The following is a 22486-nucleotide window of genomic DNA, read 5'->3' as shown; positions in this document are numbered from 1 at the left end:
TGATCGACGATCTCGGCTTTGACGCGATCAGTTCCATTTGTCGGTATATCTTGCACCCTCATCTGTTTGAGGCGACACTAAGCAACGGTAGTTCTGCCGCGAAACCACACGTGCGTAGTGCAACAAAGATCAATCATCGGGATTAGAGATCTGTGAGCGCATCGCACTAGACAAGTCCGAACTCCAATGTACGTCAAACAAACGAAGGTAGTTTTAATCTCAAGAATTTCACTTTAGGTCAAGATTTACATCGACACGCCAGCTTCCAGTACAGCCGCGGAATCGGGATACTTGCTCGTCGCCAATCTGAGTCCTATTGCCGTGCATTTGCATCAAAGCTTCTTTGCGTTATGGTGGCGTGATACTCTTTGATGCATCTCGAGCACATGATGAAGTCGATCTAGACTTTGTTTCGAGCCCCTCTGACCGAGTTCAGCTAATGACCGTTCAAACTTGGCGTATGAGTGCACTGCCGCTACTGGCTTCGCATAATCTCCTATGCTCTGGACCTGGTTACGTGGCCGAATAAAGTTACTCTCGCGGGTGTGTTATGAAGGTGATATCTAGGTGTTATCAGAAGCATGTCTCCGAATGTTGACCGCCGTTAAGGTTGACTTGCGGACAAATTCTTTCCCTAGCAGTGCAAGCCCCTAGCGGTGCAAGTAATAGTGGTCGAGGCGCCTGGTAAGTTTGCAGGGTCTTGTTACAGTAGTGGTATTTGATGCGATTGATCTGCAACTCTTTCACAGTCAGGGGATAGCACATCAATCACCAATTTATTCTTCTATGTGGTATCACCGCCACCGCCACTGCCACCTCGATTTATAGCCTGGTTTCCACTACCGCGTCCGATACCTACAGCCTAGCGGCTGCTTGGCAAAGTTGGCGTACGCAGCAGCGATCAGTGAGTAAGCAGTATGTGCCATACTTACAAGGCTGTTTAGTACTGACATCTCTCATCTCTGCACTGCCTTATGGACGAAGGATAAGAATTCAGGAGGCAAGCACGCCTGCTGCACGTGTGGAACTTTGTGCATGCGCTTCTTGCACTGCATAGGGTCTTTCGGCACCTGGACTAATGATGGCCCATGTACAACGACCCCCGCGGCTGGTATGAGATCAACGATCCGGACACGTTGTTTGCCATGCGGTGTGTGAATTATATTTACCGTGCCTTGAAATGTACTGTAAATGTATATACTCTCCTTCAGCAGGCGCATGATACAATATTACACGGGAAAAAAGGATTGCAAGTCGACGGTTATTAGTGGGTAGCAAGATTATTTACGATAGGGTCAGGTGCTTGCCTATGATTAAGAAGGCCTTCCATCGTTCTAATTAGTCTACCTGCGGGAGACTACGTACTACCAATAGGCAAACGTAGTCCCTTACTTGGTTAGAACTTAGTATTATTTCAAGGGAAAGCAGCTCGTTGTCTCGCCACATTCACAAAAGAAACATGCAAGAATTTGAAATACTGTATATATGGTTTAGCGTGCCAAAGGGCAAGACAGCAAGTCCCAGGAATTTGTTCAGAATGACAATGTATTATACACCACGTAGATAAATGTTGTGTGACAAACGGCACATGACCTTTCAAGGAAGGTAATGATAAGGTTAAGCAGATCCGAAACCAGATACTTTACGAGGGATCGCCATCGTCACATGTGGGACCAAAAGAACCGCTCATTCAAGCAGCTCACACCCACTAACCACACTGAGTGCCAGCCTGTGCTATTTTGCGCCGTTCGCACAAATTGTATTCCGATAACCATGATGGGAGGGGTAGTTCCTTTCCTGGCGTTTTGGTGTGAATCGTGTTGTGCTCCTGGCTGGTGTCCATGCTACTGCATGCGCATAGTAACAGATTATTGTGCAGGGTCATAACCATGACTTTGAGGCCGTTTGGTGCGATTACGAGGTTTTCGATGGAAATGCCCTGTTTGTGGGTTCAGGGCATTGGTAACAGGGACAGGCGGAGGACCCTGTCCGTCAATTCTCATACTGAGTCCGTCTTGTAAGGATCTGGACGAGACTGGGGCATGGCTGACGGCACTCGACGTCTGTCCTCTGGGTGTTCTCTTTCTCTCTTTCTGCTCTTCCTGTTCTTTGGGTTCCCTGGGCGGAGGCGGTGGACCGGGATCGTAATAAGGGTTGTGGGGAATCCACTGAGAAATACCGAGGTGATCTAGCAAGAAGCCATTCACGACACTGAAGGAGTAGTAATTTGGAAGAACAGTATCGGGCATATCCCGGGCCAAGTCGATCAACCGAGTATAGATAACATACCCAGCACGGGCGTCGTTGGCTGCGTCTGCATATTTGAAAAAAAAATTGAGAAGGCATGACGTTCGGCCACGTTGAAACTCACAGTCCTGCTGGGTAGACGACAGACGGTGCTCCCAATTGCTGCGTTGCACCTTTCCCTTGGCCAAAGAGAAACCCTCGTAGGTCTCGAGAAGGCGAGATAATCCAAGAGGGTTAGTGTACTTGCCCTTCCATCGAGCGTTATCCACCGAACGGGCTAGAAGAGCTAGCTCTACGCAGTTGCGTGTTGAAACGCCATAATCCCGATACAACTTTTGACAATCACCTAAAGACATCATCATGAGATCCATGAATTTCCGGATCCTCCACTCGACGCACGTTGAATGCTAACACCAGTCTTGATTCGTAATGGATCCCACAGCATTTCCCTCAATTTCGAGGGGAATTCTACGAGTAGAAGTATTTCGAATTAAGCCATATGATTTCACTGTTCAAGTCTTGCTCGTACCTGACATGGCGCTTATGTGTAGGAGCAATATTGTGTCATGGGTAGAGAGCTGAACGAGCGCTACGGGGTTCTCGCTCGCACCCTTCCAGTAGTTGGGGCGCCATTCTAGGTCAAAACCAAGAGGACCTGGGGCCAACTGAGATAAGGCGAAATCTGCGGACTGGTGATCTGTGATGTATTGAAGACGGGAAGTAGGGCTTTGGTCCCGCCAGGAGTAGCGCGGAAGCTCTGGACGTGGGACTGCGGTTTTGACAGAGCCTTCGGCAGTGGAAGACATTATCTATTATGAAGCAGTGTTGCAGGAATGAAAGCTTGGTGGTAGAGTTGAAGTAAGCCCTTTGATAAGCCCCCCTTATCAAGTGCCGAGATTACCAAATTAACTTGTCAGTTATAAAAAAAACACGAGTCTATCAAAGTTCGGGGTCGTTTTGCGCTCAGAAACTGCGAACGGGCGGACCTTGGCAGCTGCAGTGCTTGTTTTGACCTATCTGGCGTTGTTTTATAGCGTAGGTTCAAGGTTGTCACTGCTATTTCGTGAGTCACAACGTTTGGCCTACCGTTACACAGCTGTGACAAATGATCACGTTGTGTGACTTCCCTGTCGTCTCTGGCAGAACGTGCGACATCCTGCCTGCAGCCAAGGTCGAATTCAGGGTTTGTTGTTCCCCTCTATCAGATAGGATTTGCCACACAGGATTTGCCACAGAGGCACAGACACACGTTGCTGTAATCCCCGTCGCCAATTCTCACGAATGCAGGTTTTTGCAGTACTCGGAAGTTCCACCACCCCGGTGCACTCGGCACCCCTAGACCAAGTTGGAAGCTGTTGGCAGGCGACACATAATCTCACCAAAACACTGGGTGCGTGCAGTCCGAACCACGGTTATTTTGACTTGACTTGGTGATCAATGTTTTTGTTTTTGTTTTTGATTGAAAGTCAAAAGCAACAAGAACTACACTCCAAAGATAACTGGGCAGTTATGAATAGAATCTTGGCGTCGTCTGGTCCCATTATCTTGGTCATTAGTTCCGGCCATTCTATCATCGGACGTGTCATTACACTGCCATTTGTTGGTACTAGTTGCTGCCAAGGATGACAGTATGTCCCACAAGGGGCAGGGAAAGGTGAGAGATTACGAGAGCTTAATCTGACAAACAGTAATGCTAACCATACAGCGCAATGAAAACAATAAGTAATGAAACAGGACATGGGAGCTTGCGTAGTAGCTACACTGCAACTCCAACAGAGCCGGACGACGTGTGTTGAGTGCTCTCTGAATGATTTTGGAGATCCTCTGGAGCATCTCTGCTAGGACCGGTAGAGAGCAATGACCCTATCGCCATTGATGCTCTGGATCGTGGCGAGTACTCCTCGGAATCACTCCGAGACGAGTATGGGGAAGGTGGTAAATCGCGAGAGGATGTATGAGATGTGCGTAATTCATAATGTGATGAAGGGGAGTGAGAAGAGCGCTGGCGTTTTCGAGGTGGTTGAGAGAGTTGAGGAGGTTCCCTCACTACAGGTAGTGATGGAGGGGAGACACGTCCATTGGTCATGTCACTTGGATATAGCCCATGTTTTGAGTAAGATGCTGTGGGTGGTAAAGAATGCGAGGGGGGCGAAGGGCTTGCATGACGGGCATCTGCTGCGGACATCTCAAGAAGGGTTCTGTGCAATGTAGCGACAGATGCAAGTCGCTGTAAAGGGGTCAACAAGAGACAAGCAGAAAACGGAGAGTCTTACTTGGTCTTCGGCACTCTTCGCATTCAACATGGCAATAAGCATATCTCGGTCACCGTCCCCTTTCGATTTGTATGCACCGAGAATTTCTCTGAGGCTAGGAGGTGGTGCCTGATTCATTGTGAGCCTATCTAGCGGAGGGGTTTCATGAGAGTAAGCTTACCTGCTCTAGTATTTGTGAACTGGACATGATGAGTCTCCTATAGTCTGCCTCAACGGAATGGTAGGGCAAGCGAGAGTAGTCTTGTGTTGGGTAAGGAGGTCCAGAGTTCATTTGACGAAGGTGGGTTGTTAAGCGTCTTGCAGCGAGTGGGTTAGAACGGCGCCAACCGCAGACTTTTTGTAGGTGAGCCAAGTCCAAAATTCTATCTTTGAACCAGACAAGCATAGTATTTTTAGAACGCCAAGCCAAGGTGAGGCTCGGTCACCCGAAGAGTTGGGTCAGATCTATATTTGACCGCGAATCTGACGACGTGTTCCAACAATGCAGGCCACACTTTACTTCGGTTCCTGCCCACGAAATTGAACAGAAAAAACGAAACCGAGCTCATATGAACGCTGAAGAGTGGTAGAGGTGGAGGAGGTCTACGGAAGACAAGCTGTGGACACGTGGTGACGAAATAAACGGAGGTACTAATTTTGTGGCAGTTACTGAAGAGTCTTGGCATTTGCTATTTATATCAATCTAATTCCGTATATCGCAGGACCTCGCAGGACCCCTGATAGGTTAGCGGGCCCCGGAACTTGGAAGCTTGCAACCGGAAGACTCACAGTGTCCTTTGCCCAAGGGGATAATTTCGTCTGACTCTAAAAAAAACACGTTGTTCATATTTTCACATGTACGGTGCCGAAATAACAAATTGCAACACCCTGGATATTCAACCAAGCAAGCCCTGGCCATCGATATCCGTGCAAAAAGGATGCTTGGTATTGGCCCTACTATTTAGTGTTGGCTGGCCTGGTCCAATGATTGGGTCATCGGGCCTGGCAAATTGGCAATCGAGATCACGTGGTTATCACGTGCAGTTCGCGAGTACGGTGCCCAGACAAGCTTTCGACATTCGCATCCATGTACAAAGTTTCACTTCACTAATGCCACAACAATCTGCAGATAGTGACGATGAATTTCCAGACGATATTGGACAACTGGACTTGAGCAACGTCCCAGGTCTTCAGGAACTTCCAATCGCAGCTTCAATCAGACCTTTGAATGATCCTCCCCACACCACTGTACCAGTGCCGCTATTGCAATCATCTACATCACCCCTGCCTTCCGAGTACGACTGCGACGATGAGATAGACGAGTCCACCATCGCCGCCTTAGACGCTCTCGAAGCCCAGTTCACACATGGTCGACCTCGACTCGGGGGTAAGGCAATCCGTTAACTTTTCACGACCCCTATGTTCAATCGACGCATACAGCTTCGCCTTTGACAGCTCAGCCTTTGATTGCTAGTGAGTGCCGTATATTTCTTAGTTTGCAGGTTGAAAGACGATCTTGATACAACAGCTCGCGCCGGTACGTTTCGTTGAAAGCTGACAATGGACTAAACCCTTATATATCCATTGTGCCGTCTCTGTCACTTCATCTTGTGAGTATATGCCACAGATTCAATGGTTACTTCTGAGCCAGCACAGCTCATACGTATGCGCAGCTGTTCGTGCTTTAGATGACCGCAAACGCGGACCGTCGTCACCGCGAACATCGCCCGCCAGCAAAAAAGGCAAGATAAGTGCCGAAGACAGAGTTGATACAACAAACAATATACTCGAAGGATTAGAAGCCGAGATTGTTTGTCCAATGTGCGTATTACCATTTGGTCTACTCGCCTGTGAAATGATGTCTCAAAACCTTACAATATAGATGCTTTGATATCATGTGAGCATCCTCGGCCCGCATCGCAATATTCGATATTCAAGCTCTCTTTTTATTTAGGGTTGCAGCGCACCTATGCAATCCTTGTGGCCACAGCTGCTGCGGAGAATGCGCTCAAGTGTGGGTGGCTCAGAATGTAAGGTATTCCACTTTTAAGAGACGTACGGGTTTATGAACCCTGTTGCAGAAAATGTCTCCAACATGTGCTATGTGCCGTGCTGCGCTATCTACTACCAAAGCGCTTATTCCCAACTATGCCCTTGACGCTGTAATCCGTCAATACATTCGTGTTCTTGCCGCCAGCAGACGACCAGAATGGCAGGAGAAGGGTGACAGATTAACAGAGTGGAGGAGGCGCGACGAGTAAGCTCCCAAGTCCATTCCATTAATTTAATCGCATCAATTCACTGACATCCTCTCGTTGCAGTAAATGGAGGAGTATCACCCAAGCACAGGCAGCAAAAGCAAAGGCACAAGAACATGCTCGTAGAAGGCGCTATCAAGGTTCTGTTTCTTACGTGCCACTGGCGTTTGAACCTCTCGGAGCGTATACGATTCGAGACTATGATGAAGATGATGAAGATGAAGACCCAACATATGAAGATGATGAGCCTGTGGAGATTTTCCCTCTTCAAAGAATTCTAAGACGGCAACCACTCCTCCCACAGACGTTTTAAACGGACCCTATTCAATATCCCCTATCGTAATTGCAACTTGTAGTATCACGGTCGCATTGCCTGCCATTAAATGCGACTCAGATCAGTCAATGGCAGCTATTTGTTTGGTGTTTCCTCGAGACACACTGCCGTTTTTACTCTCCGACGGCTATCAAGGGTACGTAATGAATCTGGGGCAAGTGCTAGTTCGGACTCCGAACACAAGGTCACTCCTCCTGTCACGTCCTGCATCTTGATAGCATAACATTTGTGTCTCTCGACACGACTCAGTTTTCACGTCGCAAAAAAATATACTGGGATTAGGAGGCAATGGGAAATCTCAAGCAAAAGTTCTGAATTTTTTAGAGCATGTGATGGCTTCCCTCCGATGGACTGGCGTGGAAAGTTTCGCTGCCACAAGCACTTGTCGTTCAATAAAAAATACAAACAGTAAGCTATATGGATCAATCATCCTCTAGCATCATTGCACGATGAGTGAAATATGAGTGTGCTACATCGATATCGCGATTTGCAACATCGGGCCATTTTGCAACACCGAGCTTTATCTGCACAGGTGCCTTATTTCACATGTCACATCAACACGTAAACTAACCTCCAGTGCAATATTGATCGCATCAGATTGTACCAGGCTCGGTGCAGTTCGGTCCCAAGTGCCTCATTCATGAAGGCCCCCGTCTTCTCAGCTCCCAGGGTGCATGAGGCTTTCCCCAGCACAGAATTTGCACAATTCAAAGCCGTTTCAAGCCGGTCCATGCGCGGTTTTTTTTTTTAACATCTCGCTAAGTTTATGAATCGACTTTCAAGTGATCGGATCTTTTCCAGGAATCCATAACATCATGGAGGTGCGATCAGTTGTTACCAGTGCCAGCGCAGTCATGTCCGATGCTCGAATGGTCGCAATGCGTTTTCAAACAGTAAAGGTGAGATTCAAGCCAAAAACACTTTGAAGCTCTGGATAGAGCCTGATCCACGATGCTGCTCATCACCTCAGTATTTTAAAGGTGTGCACATCAGCGATCACCATTGGTATGTGACTAACCAAAGTTCAGTTGCTCAGGGAGCTCCGCTGCTGGTGGGTGTTCATTGCGTGTGTGCTCAAGTACTCATTTAGTTTTGCTCGCCAAGCATTTGACTTTGCCATCAGCTTCGAGGCCGAGGTGATAACTCAGATTCAAATCTTTGAACGCCTTTTTAGCTGATCTTGATGTACTACCAGGTCTCATTAACCTGGGGAAGATCGTGGGGATATGTACGATGCTTGTTCGCGATGGCTCGCTATTTCCCATTCACGGACGTCCCAATCGACATATACTGTCAGTCCAAGAAGCCTCAACGCAAGACTTCTTTGACCACTTTGTAGACTCATTCATTCCGAAACCCCCTGCGAGTGTAAGTACACCCAGACTGAGAGCGCTTAATCCAGTGGAGCTGAAGCCTCAGTGCTTGCCATTATACCAGCGGCATCATGTTAGGCTGTCCTTTACTATTCTCAGGTAATTGTAATTCACCCACTGCCATGAATTTGATTGCATCTTGCAGGGCTCAGTGTATTTGGAACGATCGCTGCGGAGGGTACGTCGTATCGACCCACTCCTTGCACTGCTTTTGACAATGGCCCAAGGTCTACTTTTAATACGAAGATGGGTTCTTTTGAGGCGTGACAATGGCGTTATAGCGTGTCTCATCGAGCTTGCTGCAATATACTCTAACGTTCTCTCAAATTTCCATTCTCATGAGTATTGTCCAGGCGTACACAGCAGTGTGGCGTTGTTGGTGCCTCAGTCTTAGTACGATCAATGAAATGTCCGTTCAGTCACTTGTTTCGTCCGCCGTGCATACTCCCTGATTGGTTAACCTTATACTCGCGCCACCCCCCCTATCAACAACAGGATGCTATCAAGCAAATAGCGTTTCGCCTTACGTATAGGATTATGTTAGTCTATGCGGCGTTTGAGATGAGTGAGCACTCGTCTTGCGAACGCGTGTGGAAATTGCATACTCATTGCATGCTCCACGGTCGGAATAAATCCATGAAGCCATCCTGCTTCTGACCGGCTGCCAAGCATTCCATCACAAGCAAATCACGAACAGTCCATTGGCTGCCAGGCTTCACTGTAATGATATCTTCCATGTCATGTGCATACTGTGTAAGAATCCGTTGCCCGTCATTTCGATCGTTGATCGCGGAAACGATGTAGTGATGTCCTTGTTGAACATCATGGTGCTTAGTGCGCTTGTGGTGGGTGCTTACCCTGAGATTTCACATTTCAGGGATTTGCTGACTTGATCATTCGTTTCAGAGTGTGTATTCTGGATTCATTGATACGTGAGTCGCTGGTCACGAGGTCTTGCTATAATTTACAACGCCACGCGAAGGCTCCAGGCTGTTGCACATAACATTTTATTTTCAGGACTACTCTTCAACCTAAAGAAGATCATAGACGAACAGAATATCGCTGTGTTGACCGGGAACTCCCATTTCGCATTGGCACCTGACTCGATACCGATGTTCGCGATAAGATAAGGCCAAACTTAAAGTAATTATGTACTTGGTGTGTTTGAGATTCGGATTGGGATTTCCACACTTTTTATGAAGCAAATATTTGTAGGGCGAGCTTTGCTGGTGTAATTTGGGAGCCAATGGACCGAGCGTTGATTAATTAACCAAGCTCGTATTGTCAAACCAAGTAATGCTTCAAATCTCATCTTGGTATTCATCTCCGCTCCGAACGTCGCTTTGACCAAGTCTTGATTTCGCGCTCGTAGCAGAACTGAAGGGTGAGATCGACTGCGCAATGAGGTCGTCTAACATATCAGGGGGGATGTCGTACTCCGATCCTCGAACCACAATGGCATACACAGCTGGTATAACGATCAGCATTTGTTCGTGAGTGTTAGAGGAAACGCTACCGTCCTCAATCTTTTCCAGAGATTGTGAGGTTACAGCCTGTTTCTTGGATAACTCCCTCACGTAAGGAGTGAAGCGCTCGAAATCTACTTATGCATGATCACACCTCTGCACGCTATTGTCAAGCTGACTGACTTGCCTGCTTTGCATTGCCTGACGAATGCGCACACTTCTCTAGCTCTAGTGCGACCACCCTTCTGAGCTATTCCAGATATCGCAAATCGCATGAGTTCGCCGGTGACGTCTGACAAGCCCAGCAAGTAATCTTCCTTCGCAAGAGTGAAATACTGAGGTTGCACCGTAAGAGTGCAAAATTCAGCCATCTGGGTATGATTTATGTGCAGCATACGTACAGGTATACCATTCTCGTCAGAAAGGGAAAGTTGGACTTCCTCATATGACACCAGAGTGCCATGCTCGAGGTAGTGAGCAAAGCCCAGTGCTTCAATATACCTGAAGTCAAAGGCATTCAATATGCATACCAACCAATTTCCATTTTAAAGCCCACTCTTGGAGGCCGGGTGATACTGATCTGTGGTAGTGCCAGAACTGCTCAGCTTGTACCTCGGGCCTTATTTGCGCATATAGCGCTTGCACTTCCCGAAGCTTTTCACGACCGCGACGAACTACTCGTAGAGAGGGATTAGAGTCATTATTGGATTCTTCTGTCATTGTTCGATGGAGTAGGAAGATGACTTTCTTTGAAAGGTTCGTCGCATCCCGGCTGATCTATTGGAGGGGAGTCAGAACGTTCAGTGATACAGTTGATTCTTTCGAGAGCCTTAAACCTTGATAAGTCGTTCTCTCCGGTCATGATGTTCGTCGATTTCTAGTCGGAACTCATCAAACGCTTCGATGACACTTTCCCGATGGGTTCCCATTTTCAAAGCGTGCCAGTAATGTGGGGAGGGCTATCGACGACTTCAATGTTGTAAGTAGCTTAGGCTGGTGTAACTCTGATGAGTCACGTGTTGGGACCGACTAGCACATTAATGCGGTTTAAAGTTGAGAGCCTTGGTTCATTGTCGTTTGTGCTCTTTTCGGCTCATCTTTTTCGTGCTTGATGGCTTTTGCACCGAAGCCCGGATGTCCTATGTGTGGGATTGTGGCCAGTGCAGCGGATCATGCCCCCGGCCAGTCCCCACGCTCACCCAGTGGTCCAGACACGCCAGCACAGCCAGAAATACTCTGGAGAGACGAAAATTTTACTGCATACCGGGAGAAAGTTCATCCAGTATCTTCCAACGGTCATATAATCATTGCGTTCAAGTACGTCTTCTATCTACCGTATCAGATTTCTCGAGCGCTCTTCCCTGATTCAATGCCCTAGCCTCCATGTTCCGTCGATATACACTCTGGTACGTAAAACTGTCCGACCTCCCCGCGGCGAAGAATCTTACCTGTCTTTTGGTAGTCTTCCAGTGACTTGCCCCTTCTTGTTAATGTCAGAAACCTCGGCAGGAGGCTTTTGAGCGTGTCATCGCCACCCTCTTCCCCCCTCTTCTCACCTGCTAATAGTTCCGCACCCTCGGCACCTCTACAACATGCCGAATCACAGTTTCGGATCGGGTTCATTACTCCACCTTTCAAGGATAACAAAATTCCTATCACAGATCATCTTCATACACACGCCTATCTGGCCCCTGCCGATCTGTTAGGCTGGTGGAGAGGTGTTGCCTACGGCCCTCTCGCTTGGTACGCTATTGATGATTTGATTGCTGAGATTCGGTTGGATTTCTTTCCACATAGTGCGCCTCTTTCGAACTGATTGTTTGCATCGTCAGGGAGTCGGTGTCGAATAATCGCGTGAAATCTGGTCACGATAATCGGATCAATGCTCCGATAGACATGGTCCCCGAGGCAGGTGCGCGAACTGGTGCAGCCAATGGCGACGAATATACCGCTTCGAGTCTAGCTATCTCTGATGTTGAAGATGGCCTCGCATCTCCAAGCCCTTCTAGCAACAGAATTTCCTCTGCCTCTAGTTCCAGTGGTCATCTGCCCCATTTACACGTATGACAAACAACATTTTTTCTTCCTGAAGTACCGGATATACCTCACATACATAGCAAGTCCTCGGACCATAGTCTTCCAATCACGAACTTCATGTATCGAGTATTGGAATTGGTTTCTCTATAGCTTAGCCTATACGATTCAATGTGTAAATATTTAACATCAATGAGATTTGCTTTGTCATGATTTGCAAGATAAATTTCGGATTTCAAAGATCAAGCATCTGACGAAGCGTCATGATTGATGAGAAAGTACGAATTATAATCTGCACTCACAATATGATGATCCGGTCAATAATGTTGATAGAGCTGCCAGCTGATCATCGGTAAAGCGTCGCGAGTCTTCGTGCCAAGTGTCTTGATGCGTCTTCCTGAAATTGCTTGCACACCTGTGGATAGTCGTCGAGATTGGAATCTGCAGCGCAAAAAAAATCAGAAGAGAGCGTCAGGCAAACGAGACTTTGCTCACAGGATCATGTGTATGTTCCAGCATCACTGTCGTCAAAAGCCCTGGCATCCATTTCTCGATGGTGTAGGGGAAACTGTCAATGAGGGCACAGATGCCAATGATAGCAGCGTGCCGCTGACGGATGGCAGCATTATAAATCGGCGATTCGCGAGCAGGGAGCTGAATCTTTCCCGCCAATTTGACAAATCGATCCTAGACCAAAGAGTGGATAAAATCGAAAGGTTGATGTGGCGGCCGACCAACCTTTAAAGACACAACGCTGCGCCTCGGAGACAATCGAAGTATGCCCGACAAGGTGCTGAACGAGAGTCAGGAGCGTTTTGAATACAGATTCTGTGACTTACGTCCCAACCATCTCTCGCACCTCCACGACTTCATCGTCCAAGCATTGACACAATACCTACAATTAATCAGTGCAGGCGCGACATATATCAATAGAGTCACTTACGTCTAGAATGCCATTGACTTCGCTTTCACTGATGAGAGGAAGTTGTCGGAAGTACAGAACTGGGTAATTCGATGTCAATTCGATGTCGTCAAGCACTAGACCGAAGTAGCAGTTACTCACCCTGTAGAATTGGTAGGGCCTTCAGGCGAACCTTCCACGACTGCATTTGGAGTGAGTCTGGCACAATTACGGACACTAGTAAATGTCTTACAGGTGACTTCTGGATGGCGGAGAATATTGCACTCAATAAGGGGCCAATCATTGATTGCGGAAGAAGGACTCCGCACATGCGAACAAGAAGTACATTAGCATGCCTTGCTAGTTCCTCGTTATCATGCACTGAGAGAGTATTTAACATTGACTCGCATGTATCATCAGTAACTATACCTTCAGTGAAACGGAACAATTCAGGCTGAAGGAACCATATTTCAGGGCTTCCTCGGCAGCTGGCGATAGACCACGCACCATAAGAGGCAAAATATAGTCGAATGCAGATGTGGCATCAATACTGTGGACTGACAGGAACAGCCATCGGCAAATGACGATCCCAACTCTGAGAGTATTCAGTGGTCAATTCAAAGATACGAAGTAAACATCCGTTACCTGTCATAGGTTGACTGATGGGCTCTCACACCTGGTAGCCGTTCTTCTCTCCAAACTTTGAAGTTGTCCACGAGCTCGAGAACCCTGCTTGTGTGATAGGTACCACATATGCCCATGATGTCGGCGTCATCAGTTACTTCCCGACATTCCCGTACGAAAGCTTCTACATCGAGAGACGTTGGTTTGGGTTGCCACTATCCACCAAGATCAGCAAACTACCTAGGGAAAATGCAGAAATCGCCTACCTTGATACCGTTGCAGAATGCCATCATCTCAGCAACATGGGATCTTACCTATTAGTATTCATCAGTATCATAACTGAATCGTATACCAGAATGTGAAAGCACTGACATCGTCGTGTTCACTGTGCACCTCGCGCCAAAACCGCTCCATGGTGCTGTCCGACCAAGGTGTGAATTTCCACTCCAATTCAGTGTAGAGTGCCCGAAATAACGCCAGAACTTTGACAGATTCTAGAGATGATGGTCCATTATAGTCCATGCTCTCGAACTGCTCAACAATGTGCTCAACGAGTGGTTGGAGTCGCCGTGGGTCTTTGTGATGGAACATATACTGAAAGTCTTTAGATAAACGTACAAGGTGATAAGCTCTTGGTCACACACCTCAACAAACGAAGTCCAGATGGGTACAGTCTCTGTCTTCATGCTCTGGCCTAGTGTCTTCTTGATGTAGGGTGTGAACCATTGCCAGATTCGATCTTGGGCTTCTTGTGGCCAATGTTTAGAACCTGCAAGAGTCAGCATACAAATATTTACCTCAGCATGTTGCTCACCATTTAGAATACCAGCCAAAAATTCTGCCGCGGCCCTTTGCTTGTTCTTCTCCTGGTCGGCTAGCAACTCCTCTAGTTTGGGCTTCAACAGGTCCCAGGGTTGGTCACCTAATACTTGGACTATCTCGAGATTACAGAGGCTGATTGTGAACTAAGATTGGACTTACAAATTGATTTGACACATGATATATGATCTTGTACCACAGTGTTCTCGTGGTTCTCTTCCGCGAAGTGCCCAGAAAGTTTATCCCAGAAGTCTGCGTCCACCGTTATTTCACGCAGGCAAGATAAAGCCTCTGCACTTGATGGCTCCCATTCGAAGGTACTTTCCACCCCATGAGGTGGTTTGGATGCTGTCAGTGTACCACTCCAGGCAAGCCAGCCTTGATGAATTGTATCGCAATATATACTTCGGTGGGAGTGAGCACTTCTTAGAGTCACTCTAGAAGGACCCACCTGTTAAGATCAAGAGTTTCCGAAGATTTGATAGGGACCTGTGACCTGAAATTACTGAGTATCTGAGCGGTCGCCGAATATGACCCTTCAATGGGAATGTTGCATCGTAGTGGGTTGATTGGGGAGAATAGAGCCAAAGCCGCTGGATCTCGACAGTACGATCGAAGCTTGATGTACCTGAGTGCTTTCATGATACCTCTTTGCGCATACTGATACGTAGAGCAAGTCAGTTCGTGATTCAGTCAATGCCAGTTATGGTCTCACGTAGCGCTAATATTCACGAAAATATTTATGTCAATACAGGGACCCTAGTAAACCACAGGAAACGCACCATGGTAGGATTGCTATCACATGCTTTCTCCAAGAAAAGACGAAGATGACCAGGGGACGTTGGAGTATCCCGGCGCAGCAAAGTGCGGAGGACCCTGACTGCCACTATCGCATAGCGCCAATGTGTTGTGGTGTCATTGGCAGTTTCGAGAACCGCGTGAGTCTGTTCAAGCCCCAACGTGAGACATCCCAATGAAGGAGTGTAATATTGCCTACCGTTCGACTGTATTCTTCGTTCATCAAACGCACACGCTCGATGCGTTTCTCCCGGGCCCGGAGAGTGATGGAATCCTCTGACTTGTTGAACGACAAGCACCTCTTCAGAGCAAGTAAGGCTTCATCAAGGGCGGTATTCTTAATGTCATAGATGAGATAGCAAGGCTCCGAAAAGCTGGCCAGACCTCGAAGCACCTTAGCAAAAAGAACAAGAGGAGAAAGTGGTTCTTACATGCGTCAGTTACCGCAGACACACAATTTTGGATAGAAGGCTGGAAGAAGCTGTCACCTCAGTTTGAAGAAGGTCAAAGAAGAAAAGTACTTTTTCATTATGATGGCATCCAAGGAGCTGCCGGATGATTTCTGGCACTAACGTTGGTTCTGAAGAAGAATTGGTCAAGCTACTTCAAAAATGCGATCCACATTACTCACCCGATATTGCAAATCGCCCTGAGTAGATGGTTAGATGAAATCTATCACTGTCAAGAGGTATGACTCACCAAACGATGCTATATTCAATGTCCACAATGCTCCTTTCATGCGATCGTCGTCAGTACCAGGCTGTAGGGCATCGTACAGTGTTGGAAGAGCTCGATGACGAAGACCATCATACACCTGCACATGTGACAATTATACGCCTGTGGCACCCATAACATATGTAGACGCCTACTGAAGTTATGGATTCAAGAAGAGACTGGCTTGATCTTGGAACGCAAAGTTGAATTTTATGAAGTGAAATGGACTGGAGTTCACTCACTGCCGCACTATTAAGTATGTGAGATCAATCAGAAGTATTCAAAAAGACCAAGAGCGATTAATTACCTGACGGATAATGCCACATAGACCATTCAACGACATCGTCTAGCAAAGAGTTCTCAAGCGGACCTCTAGCTCGCTCGATGGAGTTCCAGAACAGCCGACAGGAATGATAAAATCTAGTATATGAAGAATCAGGAAAGCCAATAACAGAAAGGAACCTGAGTAGTTGTTTACCGAGCTCTTCGGACAAGTACTGCACGCGGCCAAACTTTCTGTCCTGAATATTGACGAGCTATACCGATCTCTGAGTGGTATTGATCGTAGTTGACATAGTAGCTGCGTTAAATGTTCAGCAACGTCTACACAAGGAAGGTCACATTACAGACCTGTCCTTGCTGTCGCCATACTCGAGCAAATAGGTGCGGATTGAACCGATCTTTCGAAGTGTGAAAAGTAAGTCACGAGATACCAGGAGAGCACGTACAAGCATTTGTACAGCATCAACCGTATTCTCCTCGCCTTGTTTTTGCAGCGATAGGGACGCTGCGTGCAAAAACTCTCCGAATCGACGCCGAAGTCTAGTTATATAATTGTACCGTGCGTCTTGCGGGTCTGTGAGGCAAAATCCGGAAGCCAAAGGCTGGACCGATGCAATCATTTCAGGGATTTCATTACTGCAAACGGGTTAGATAAAGACCTCGTGCCATGACCGCCAACATGACGCACATAATGTCACTTGTGGCGAGCATGGATTCCATCATATCTGGTGATATAATCTCCTTAAATAGCGTTGGAATTCCGGTGAACGCTTCTCGGACAAAACTGAGGTAACTACTCAAAGGCATTAATTTAACATGATGAATGAGCTGCTGTTAACGCACCGACAAAAGTCGTTCCTCCAAGTGGCGTCTCGAGACGCTTTGCTGCTTTTCAGTATAGGATTAAAAAATGTTGTATAAACCTACAAGTTTCAAGCAATAAGTCAAGGCGAGTCATTGCAGGTTCGACTAACTCGCGGAACAGTTGAAGCGAGAAGTCGATCTCTTCGGCACTTGGGACATGCCATGTGATCTACAGCGATGAGTATGAGACCCTTGCAATTGCCAAATATTACGCACCTTGACCTCATCGGGCTCAAATAACTTGCCCCAGTGTAAGTGATGGTTTCTCTGAAATTCTGCAGGTACTCAGTCAACGCATCTTCAAAGCACAAACTGCGAACCTTCATCATTCCATTGTTCGGGGTTGACGAACTTGTTTTCGATTGGGTAAGTATGAGTAAGTGTGATCAATGCGCTGGAGAGTAGCTTTCCGCTCCAGGTGTACCCCCGTTTCGAGAAAGTTTTGTCGCGTAGCAGAGTTAACAATGACAAGAATTCACTCTTGTACTTGAGAAGCTGAAAATGACATCAACTCACGCCCGACTAGCTGATTTCGGATCACTAACTGCTGAACCATCACTGTACAGGTGTTTGTTAGCGTATGCAAGGTACTTGGGAGAGAACACACTTATAGACACAACCACGGAGAATAGCGAGATCTGTAATGTAACCAAGGACATCAGCGCTCAACACTGGTACAGTTACGATGAAATCCTACTCCAGTGCAAAGTCGCATCCGACGGAAGTGGCAATGATGAAGATGTCGTCCTTACTGAGCTAGCACCATGTTCTATTTCTGTGCGGATGTTTGCCGCACAGAAGGGTAAGAATTTGGCCAAAGTCTTTGCGGGGTGGGCGTTCGCAATGCATTCGACCAGCTGGTGTATCGCACGGACAGCATTAGAACGGACGTTTGTGCTTGCGTAATCGAAAATCATGTTGAGCACGAGGTCGAAAAGTGAATCGGATAAATGAACACAAATTTGACTGCATGCACCAGTCACAGCGTCCACCACTTGTACTGAAAAGAAACTGGTCAGTAAATGGCAACATCCACGTGAAGTCAAGTTACCTTCCGTAGTCCCTCCGGCTGACCCATTCACTCCCTCTTCGGGGAGATTCTCAAGTAGCTGAATAACGCGGCGTATGAAGCTGGCTACCCAGCTCGCAAAACTGCTAGTACTGTCTTTGAGAAGCGCATCCTCCGCTTCGTTAGACAACTTCAGTTCCATAGTGTCCTCCAGGCCATCATCTAGAGTGATTTGACCAGGGGAAATGTCCGCGCCAGAAGCCTCTGGACCCTCGGAGGATGTCACGTCCCCAAACATGATGTACTGTGACACTTCCGAAAGAAATGCCGTTGTGCAAAGCTTATAAATGACATTAGATAGGGACAGTACTTGGAGAGTTTAAGTACCGTTTTAGTTGGATCATTCTGCATTTAACAAGATTGAGAGGGTGGTATCCAAATAAGACTAGCTACTTACAAGATCGATGCCAGGTACAAGCAACTGCAGAATGGTGATCAGATGCTTAGCACCTGGATAATATATGTCTCGAGAAACGATTGCAGGAACAATCGAGCTCAGGGCCTTGATCACGGACAAGGTGCGCTGGGTCTAACGAACTGTGAGGAAGGAAAATCAACAACAGGGGTAACAGTACCTCAACGAGAGCCTCTAGCGAAGGGATAGCTCGTTCCAGGATCGGCTGGAATATCAGGTCGGGTTCCATGCACGACATGGACTTCAGAGCGCTCTGGACGTTTGTAACCGTGGAGTTATCCTGAGAGAAGATGGCAAGTAACACAACTGTCCGGAGGCACTTGACCAGTTCTCTTTTCATCTCTCGGGTGAGCCGTCGAGCCTGATAAGTAAATTCGATTTCGTCGCTGGTTAAAGAGATACAAAATGCGCACCAGAGGCGTTTTGCAGTCGGACAGTTGCTCTTCATGCCAGCCTTGCAACTTATATGTTAACAATGCACTAATGAGCATAAAGGGAGCTCACGTTTGTTGAACTCGTACACAATATACTTGACGAAGGCAGTGAGCTATATGACATGATCAGCAATCGCACAGTGTCAACCAATAACTTAGCGGGAATTCAAGCCCAGTGGGAATGAACGACGAACATCAGATGTCCAACTTCCAGAGTTGGTGGGGTGGAAGAAATGTTCCGTCGAGGCAATGAGACGTGCAAGCGAATCTAGAGCTTTAGAACCACCTAAATATAGCTTCGGTGGCTCCCACTTATGAAGTGGCACAGTAAGATAGTCGCCGACAGAACCGCTACCTTGAGGCGTGCTAATACCTGAATGCATTGGTGTATACCACGGCGTGGACGCAGTAGAAGGAGGTGCAGAAGCACCATCAGGGGCCATAGAATACACGATAAGTTTGGCGAGAGATGCTAAATGAGATGTCAGCAGAGCTGTGTCTACGAAGGGAAACCGCTTACGGATACGCCAGTTTGCTTTGGGCAGCCTTCCAATTTCAAAACTTGAAGAAGAGTCGGCAGTAGGTCCCGTGGTGAGCGACCCAGCATCCTTTAGCGGAATTGCTACAAAAGGCACCGATAGTCAGTCAGCCTTGATTGAAAACGTAAATTATCAATAGCTGCCCACCCATCGAGGCAAGGCATTTACACATAATAAGATGCCATTCGTGCTCAGTGAATATTCCGACTTCCTTATAGAGGCCAGACCACGTCTGTCCTGCGTGGTCATCATCTTGTTTCCACTTCGGTCTGCCCTCATCTTCAGACTTTTCATCATCGGGAATATCATTAATGCGAGCAGGATCACTGATGATTGGATCCACATGCATCTCTGCGAGGCGCGACAGGAATTGCAACATCCTATCATCGTACATGTAGGAGTTGATGGACTCCCACAAACGACATAACATAGGGAGATACGATTGAGGATGTGTCAATGGTAAGAAGGTCAGAAGATAGTATTGTGACGAAAGAACGCTCTGCAGACAAGATAAGGAACGTGTAGCTGGTTTTGCTTAAAAGAACTCACGTCTAGGTTGGTTCCATTGAACCCTGGCAGGAAAGTGCTCAGCATCTCTTCAATGGCCGCGGGGTGGAAGAATCTCCTCGATAAATCAGCAATATAGCCCATACACCACGAGAGTTGGCTACGTCGAATGTTAGATATCGTTATCGAAGAGTGTGAGCCACTTGCCTGTACTCGAACTGCCGTCGAGTTAAAAACAAGTCTTCCCGAAGGATGTCATAGATAGGCTTCCACGGGAGTCTCATATCGTCAATGCTCAGCTTCTTTTTCGAACGAGTCAAATTTGACAATCCATCCGCACAGATGGCCATGACTTGCGCGGGCATACCAGGGGTCGTAGCAACATGAAAATACAGCTTCGCAAGGCGAATGCGCTTCTCCTTTGGAAATGGATATTTGAGCATATTCCAGCTGCAATGTCCGTAAGAAAACTTGCATTTCCTGGATGAATTACTAGGCGCGCTCACTAAGTAACCATGCTGTCCCACTGGACAAGACCCGGCTCGAAATCCTTTGCCTCTACGCATTGCGTTATACGCCGCAAAATGAAATCCAACATGTCCTGCATCCGTGCATTTGATTCAATCGCATATGGGATGGAGTTCGCATAAAGCTTGAGCTTCTGCATATACCGGTCGGTCGGGTGGTTGATGTCGTCTGGAATTTCTGTCTGGTGCATCTCAGGACCCGGATCATCCAAGGCCAGGCGAGAGACATCCGGAATGATAGTCATGATGTTCTGTTAACAAAGTCACTGAAAGTAATCTGGAAGAGAAATAGTTGCTCGTTGAGAAGCAAGCGTTAGTCAGGGTTTGATCCACCACTGGCACTGGTCCGGTAGGTTTGTCGACATTACCACACCCTCTGAACAGCACATTTGATGGTACGACTTACGACGTAGCGGTAACTCGGATGGATGTTATTATTACTGCTCAGGGCAGCATCCCTGGTACTAAAATGTAGAATATGCAATTATTATGACCTGTTCATCGTTGCCAAACGATCATATCAGTCCATAGCAACGCTGAAGGCTGCATCCTGTAATTCCTTTACAGCCTTTTCCCGCACCATCTCCCAGATGATATTCCGTTGTGCCCGAGTGTCTCCGAGGCCCTCCCTAATCTCCTGAAGCCGCTCGACATACTCCCGCCCATCGTCCTGTAGCTCCCGCAAAGTCGCTAGAGACTTTTCTAGATTGTCTTGCTGCATCTCCGGGGAAGCAAATTGTGATGGGTCGATCACAGGTGGACCGTTGTCAGCATATGAAACCAGGAAAAGCTTATGAGCTGTCGGGGTAAGATCTGGAGCGCGGGCAATCCTACGTTCCTGCTCGTCTTCTTCGTCTCCAATATCTTCCTGCTCTTCCTGTTTCGGGATGACACGCTCCTCGTCCAACTGTTTGTCCGGGTCTTCGCTGATGACCTGCCAGAGCCTCCCCAGTGCACGTCTCATGACCGCTTCTCCTTCAATGAGACTATTGGTGGCGTATTCCAGTTCGTCCAACAAACTTGACCGGAACGAATGCGTTACAGACTTATCCATAACGAATGAGGCGAAACTGAAATGTTGGCCGATAGGTGGTGGATAGGGAGCGACGAGTGGTGGTGAAGGTGATCGCATATGAGGAAGGCAAGGCGGGGAAGGCGATCTTCTGTCGGGTAATAGACATTTAATGCGTTTACGTGCACGGTCCTCAGCCTGGTTGAAGGTTAAGAGTGTCTAGAGTAAATAACTTAGCTCACCTCCCAGTCGTCCATGCCGGGGCCCCATGCAGCCATTTTTCCTTTGCGAACCCATCGGCTGCCTTTCCTCGTCTTGTTTCCCCAGTTTCCGCCCACTATGCTGACTGTCAAGTCTTCGTCATCTGAACTCAAGCCTTGCGAGGGGTAATACCACGCGTTGTGATCATTGAGGACCAGCAGGCTAAACAGATCGTGAGATCTCTGAAATACACGCGCGTTCAGGACAAACCTCATTTCTTCATGGGCTCTTTTCGGTGCGCTTTGCATGGTATCTGTCGAAGGATGAGGATGGTAATAAACCAATTATAATTAAACTGTAGAAATCTACAAAACCATCACTGAGTGACCGGAAGTTTCCGGTCTTCTCTTGGACCGAATCGAGTGCTTCGTAAAGTCTTACGGGATATACACCAGAGTACTCGTCGGGTAATGCAGGTGATGCATCGATGAGGTAGGAAGTCTTTGTTGAGGTACAATCGAAAATATCTCAGAAATTTCTGTCAAATAAAGTATATCTACATTCCCAACATCCGTCAGCGTCCGTCATCAATCAAGAAGGAACGACTGTCTTCCTTCAATATGGTCTGGCTGGGGGAGACTAGCTGACACTGAACATTGAATTTACGCGACGATACGTCATGATTTTTTTGCCGAAACAAAAGGCAGCCCAGGGCGATCAGTCAATCGTGATGCAAACTCTATTGTCTGCAGGACTCAGAGACTCGGATAGATTATGTGATAGAGACTTCGGCATGCATGTCATCTGCAACACCAG

The 22486-nt window shown here is 47.4% G+C and overlaps 9 protein-coding genes across 9 annotated transcripts; 4 read left to right on the top strand and 5 right to left on the bottom strand.

The window, feature by feature from the left end:
• Positions 1-1475: 1475 nt before the first annotated feature.
• On the bottom strand, positions 1476-3389 carry DEU56DRAFT_767416 (ribonuclease H-like domain-containing protein). The gene is made up of 4 exons (XM_041351162.1): positions 2777-3389; positions 2647-2715; positions 2372-2593; positions 1476-2314 (listed from the first exon to the last, which is right to left on the bottom strand). The coding sequence occupies exons 1-4, from the start codon at positions 3051-3053 to the stop codon at positions 1869-1871; spliced, it is 1014 nt and encodes a 337-aa protein (XP_041214677.1). The 5' UTR covers positions 3054-3389; the 3' UTR covers positions 1476-1868.
• Positions 3390-3712: 323 nt separating this feature from the next.
• On the bottom strand, positions 3713-4931 carry DEU56DRAFT_767411 (uncharacterized protein). Its single transcript, XM_041351161.1, has 3 exons — positions 4681-4931; positions 4521-4628; positions 3713-4474 (listed from the first exon to the last, which is right to left on the bottom strand). Exons 1-3 carry the CDS (start codon positions 4903-4905, stop codon positions 4004-4006), a joined length of 804 nt encoding a protein of 267 aa, XP_041214676.1. The 5' UTR covers positions 4906-4931; the 3' UTR covers positions 3713-4003.
• Positions 4932-5387: 456 nt separating this feature from the next.
• DEU56DRAFT_767408 (uncharacterized protein) lies at positions 5388-7253 on the top strand. Its single transcript, XM_041351160.1, has 8 exons — positions 5388-5886; positions 5940-5972; positions 6028-6036; positions 6173-6320; positions 6382-6396; positions 6454-6529; positions 6581-6756; positions 6821-7253. The coding sequence occupies exons 1-8, from the start codon at positions 5484-5486 to the stop codon at positions 7068-7070; spliced, it is 1110 nt and encodes a 369-aa protein (XP_041214675.1). The 5' UTR covers positions 5388-5483; the 3' UTR covers positions 7071-7253.
• Positions 7254-7657: 404 nt separating this feature from the next.
• DEU56DRAFT_307444 (uncharacterized protein) lies at positions 7658-8823 on the top strand. Its single transcript, XM_041345574.1, has 7 exons — positions 7658-7990; positions 8120-8227; positions 8287-8383; positions 8431-8459; positions 8511-8563; positions 8610-8642; positions 8692-8823. The coding sequence occupies exons 1-7, from the start codon at positions 7907-7909 to the stop codon at positions 8729-8731; spliced, it is 444 nt and encodes a 147-aa protein (XP_041214674.1). The 5' UTR covers positions 7658-7906; the 3' UTR covers positions 8732-8823.
• Positions 8790-9495, top strand: DEU56DRAFT_767400 (uncharacterized protein). Its single transcript, XM_041351159.1, has 4 exons — positions 8790-8873; positions 8960-9029; positions 9107-9309; positions 9371-9495. Exons 2-4 carry the CDS (start codon positions 9002-9004, stop codon positions 9398-9400), a joined length of 261 nt encoding a protein of 86 aa, XP_041214673.1. The 5' UTR covers positions 8790-8873; positions 8960-9001; the 3' UTR covers positions 9401-9495.
• On the bottom strand, positions 9477-10979 carry DEU56DRAFT_767398 (Translin). Its single transcript, XM_041351158.1, has 6 exons — positions 10767-10979; positions 10487-10707; positions 10332-10431; positions 10118-10265; positions 9981-10064; positions 9477-9932 (listed from the first exon to the last, which is right to left on the bottom strand). Exons 1-6 carry the CDS (start codon positions 10857-10859, stop codon positions 9766-9768), a joined length of 813 nt encoding a protein of 270 aa, XP_041214672.1. The 5' UTR covers positions 10860-10979; the 3' UTR covers positions 9477-9765.
• On the top strand, positions 10980-12085 carry DEU56DRAFT_767394 (uncharacterized protein). The gene is made up of 4 exons (XM_041351157.1): positions 10980-11247; positions 11309-11336; positions 11393-11706; positions 11763-12085. The coding sequence occupies exons 1-4, from the start codon at positions 11042-11044 to the stop codon at positions 11995-11997; spliced, it is 783 nt and encodes a 260-aa protein (XP_041214671.1). The 5' UTR covers positions 10980-11041; the 3' UTR covers positions 11998-12085.
• On the bottom strand, positions 12086-20872 carry DEU56DRAFT_767383 (uncharacterized protein). Its single transcript, XM_041351156.1, has 50 exons — positions 20437-20872; positions 20138-20380; positions 19973-20090; positions 19571-19922; positions 19405-19506; positions 19079-19356; positions 18955-18997; positions 18864-18904; positions 18611-18811; positions 18433-18564; positions 18363-18380; positions 18018-18315; positions 17664-17966; positions 17574-17604; positions 17512-17524; positions 17287-17461; positions 17183-17241; positions 17030-17135; positions 16946-16982; positions 16791-16895; positions 16549-16738; positions 16451-16500; positions 16299-16400; positions 16128-16240; positions 16063-16069; positions 15976-16009; positions 15806-15920; positions 15738-15755; positions 15628-15686; positions 15538-15577; positions 15306-15490; positions 15091-15252; positions 15024-15029; positions 14760-14968; positions 14471-14712; positions 14304-14423; positions 14134-14258; positions 13862-14083; positions 13756-13803; positions 13511-13704; positions 13373-13460; positions 13295-13319; positions 13119-13246; positions 13028-13067; positions 12908-12966; positions 12804-12859; positions 12703-12757; positions 12460-12651; positions 12267-12405; positions 12086-12214 (listed from the first exon to the last, which is right to left on the bottom strand). The coding sequence occupies exons 1-50, from the start codon at positions 20700-20702 to the stop codon at positions 12207-12209; spliced, it is 5952 nt and encodes a 1983-aa protein (XP_041214670.1). The 5' UTR covers positions 20703-20872; the 3' UTR covers positions 12086-12206.
• DEU56DRAFT_767377 (uncharacterized protein) lies at positions 20873-22086 on the bottom strand. The gene is made up of 3 exons (XM_041351155.1): positions 21941-22086; positions 21712-21892; positions 20873-21667 (listed from the first exon to the last, which is right to left on the bottom strand). The coding sequence occupies exons 1-3, from the start codon at positions 21976-21978 to the stop codon at positions 20978-20980; spliced, it is 909 nt and encodes a 302-aa protein (XP_041214669.1). The 5' UTR covers positions 21979-22086; the 3' UTR covers positions 20873-20977.
• Between the last annotated feature and the right edge of the window lie 400 nt (positions 22087-22486).

This window comes from Suillus clintonianus (genome assembly GCF_016758775.1).
Source record: "Suillus clintonianus strain FC179 chromosome Unknown DEU56scaffold_3, whole genome shotgun sequence".
Taxonomy (NCBI): Eukaryota; Fungi; Basidiomycota; class Agaricomycetes; order Boletales; family Suillaceae; genus Suillus; species Suillus clintonianus.
Note: the sequence above shows the minus strand (reverse complement) of the source record. Positions and strands in the feature narration are given on the sequence as shown.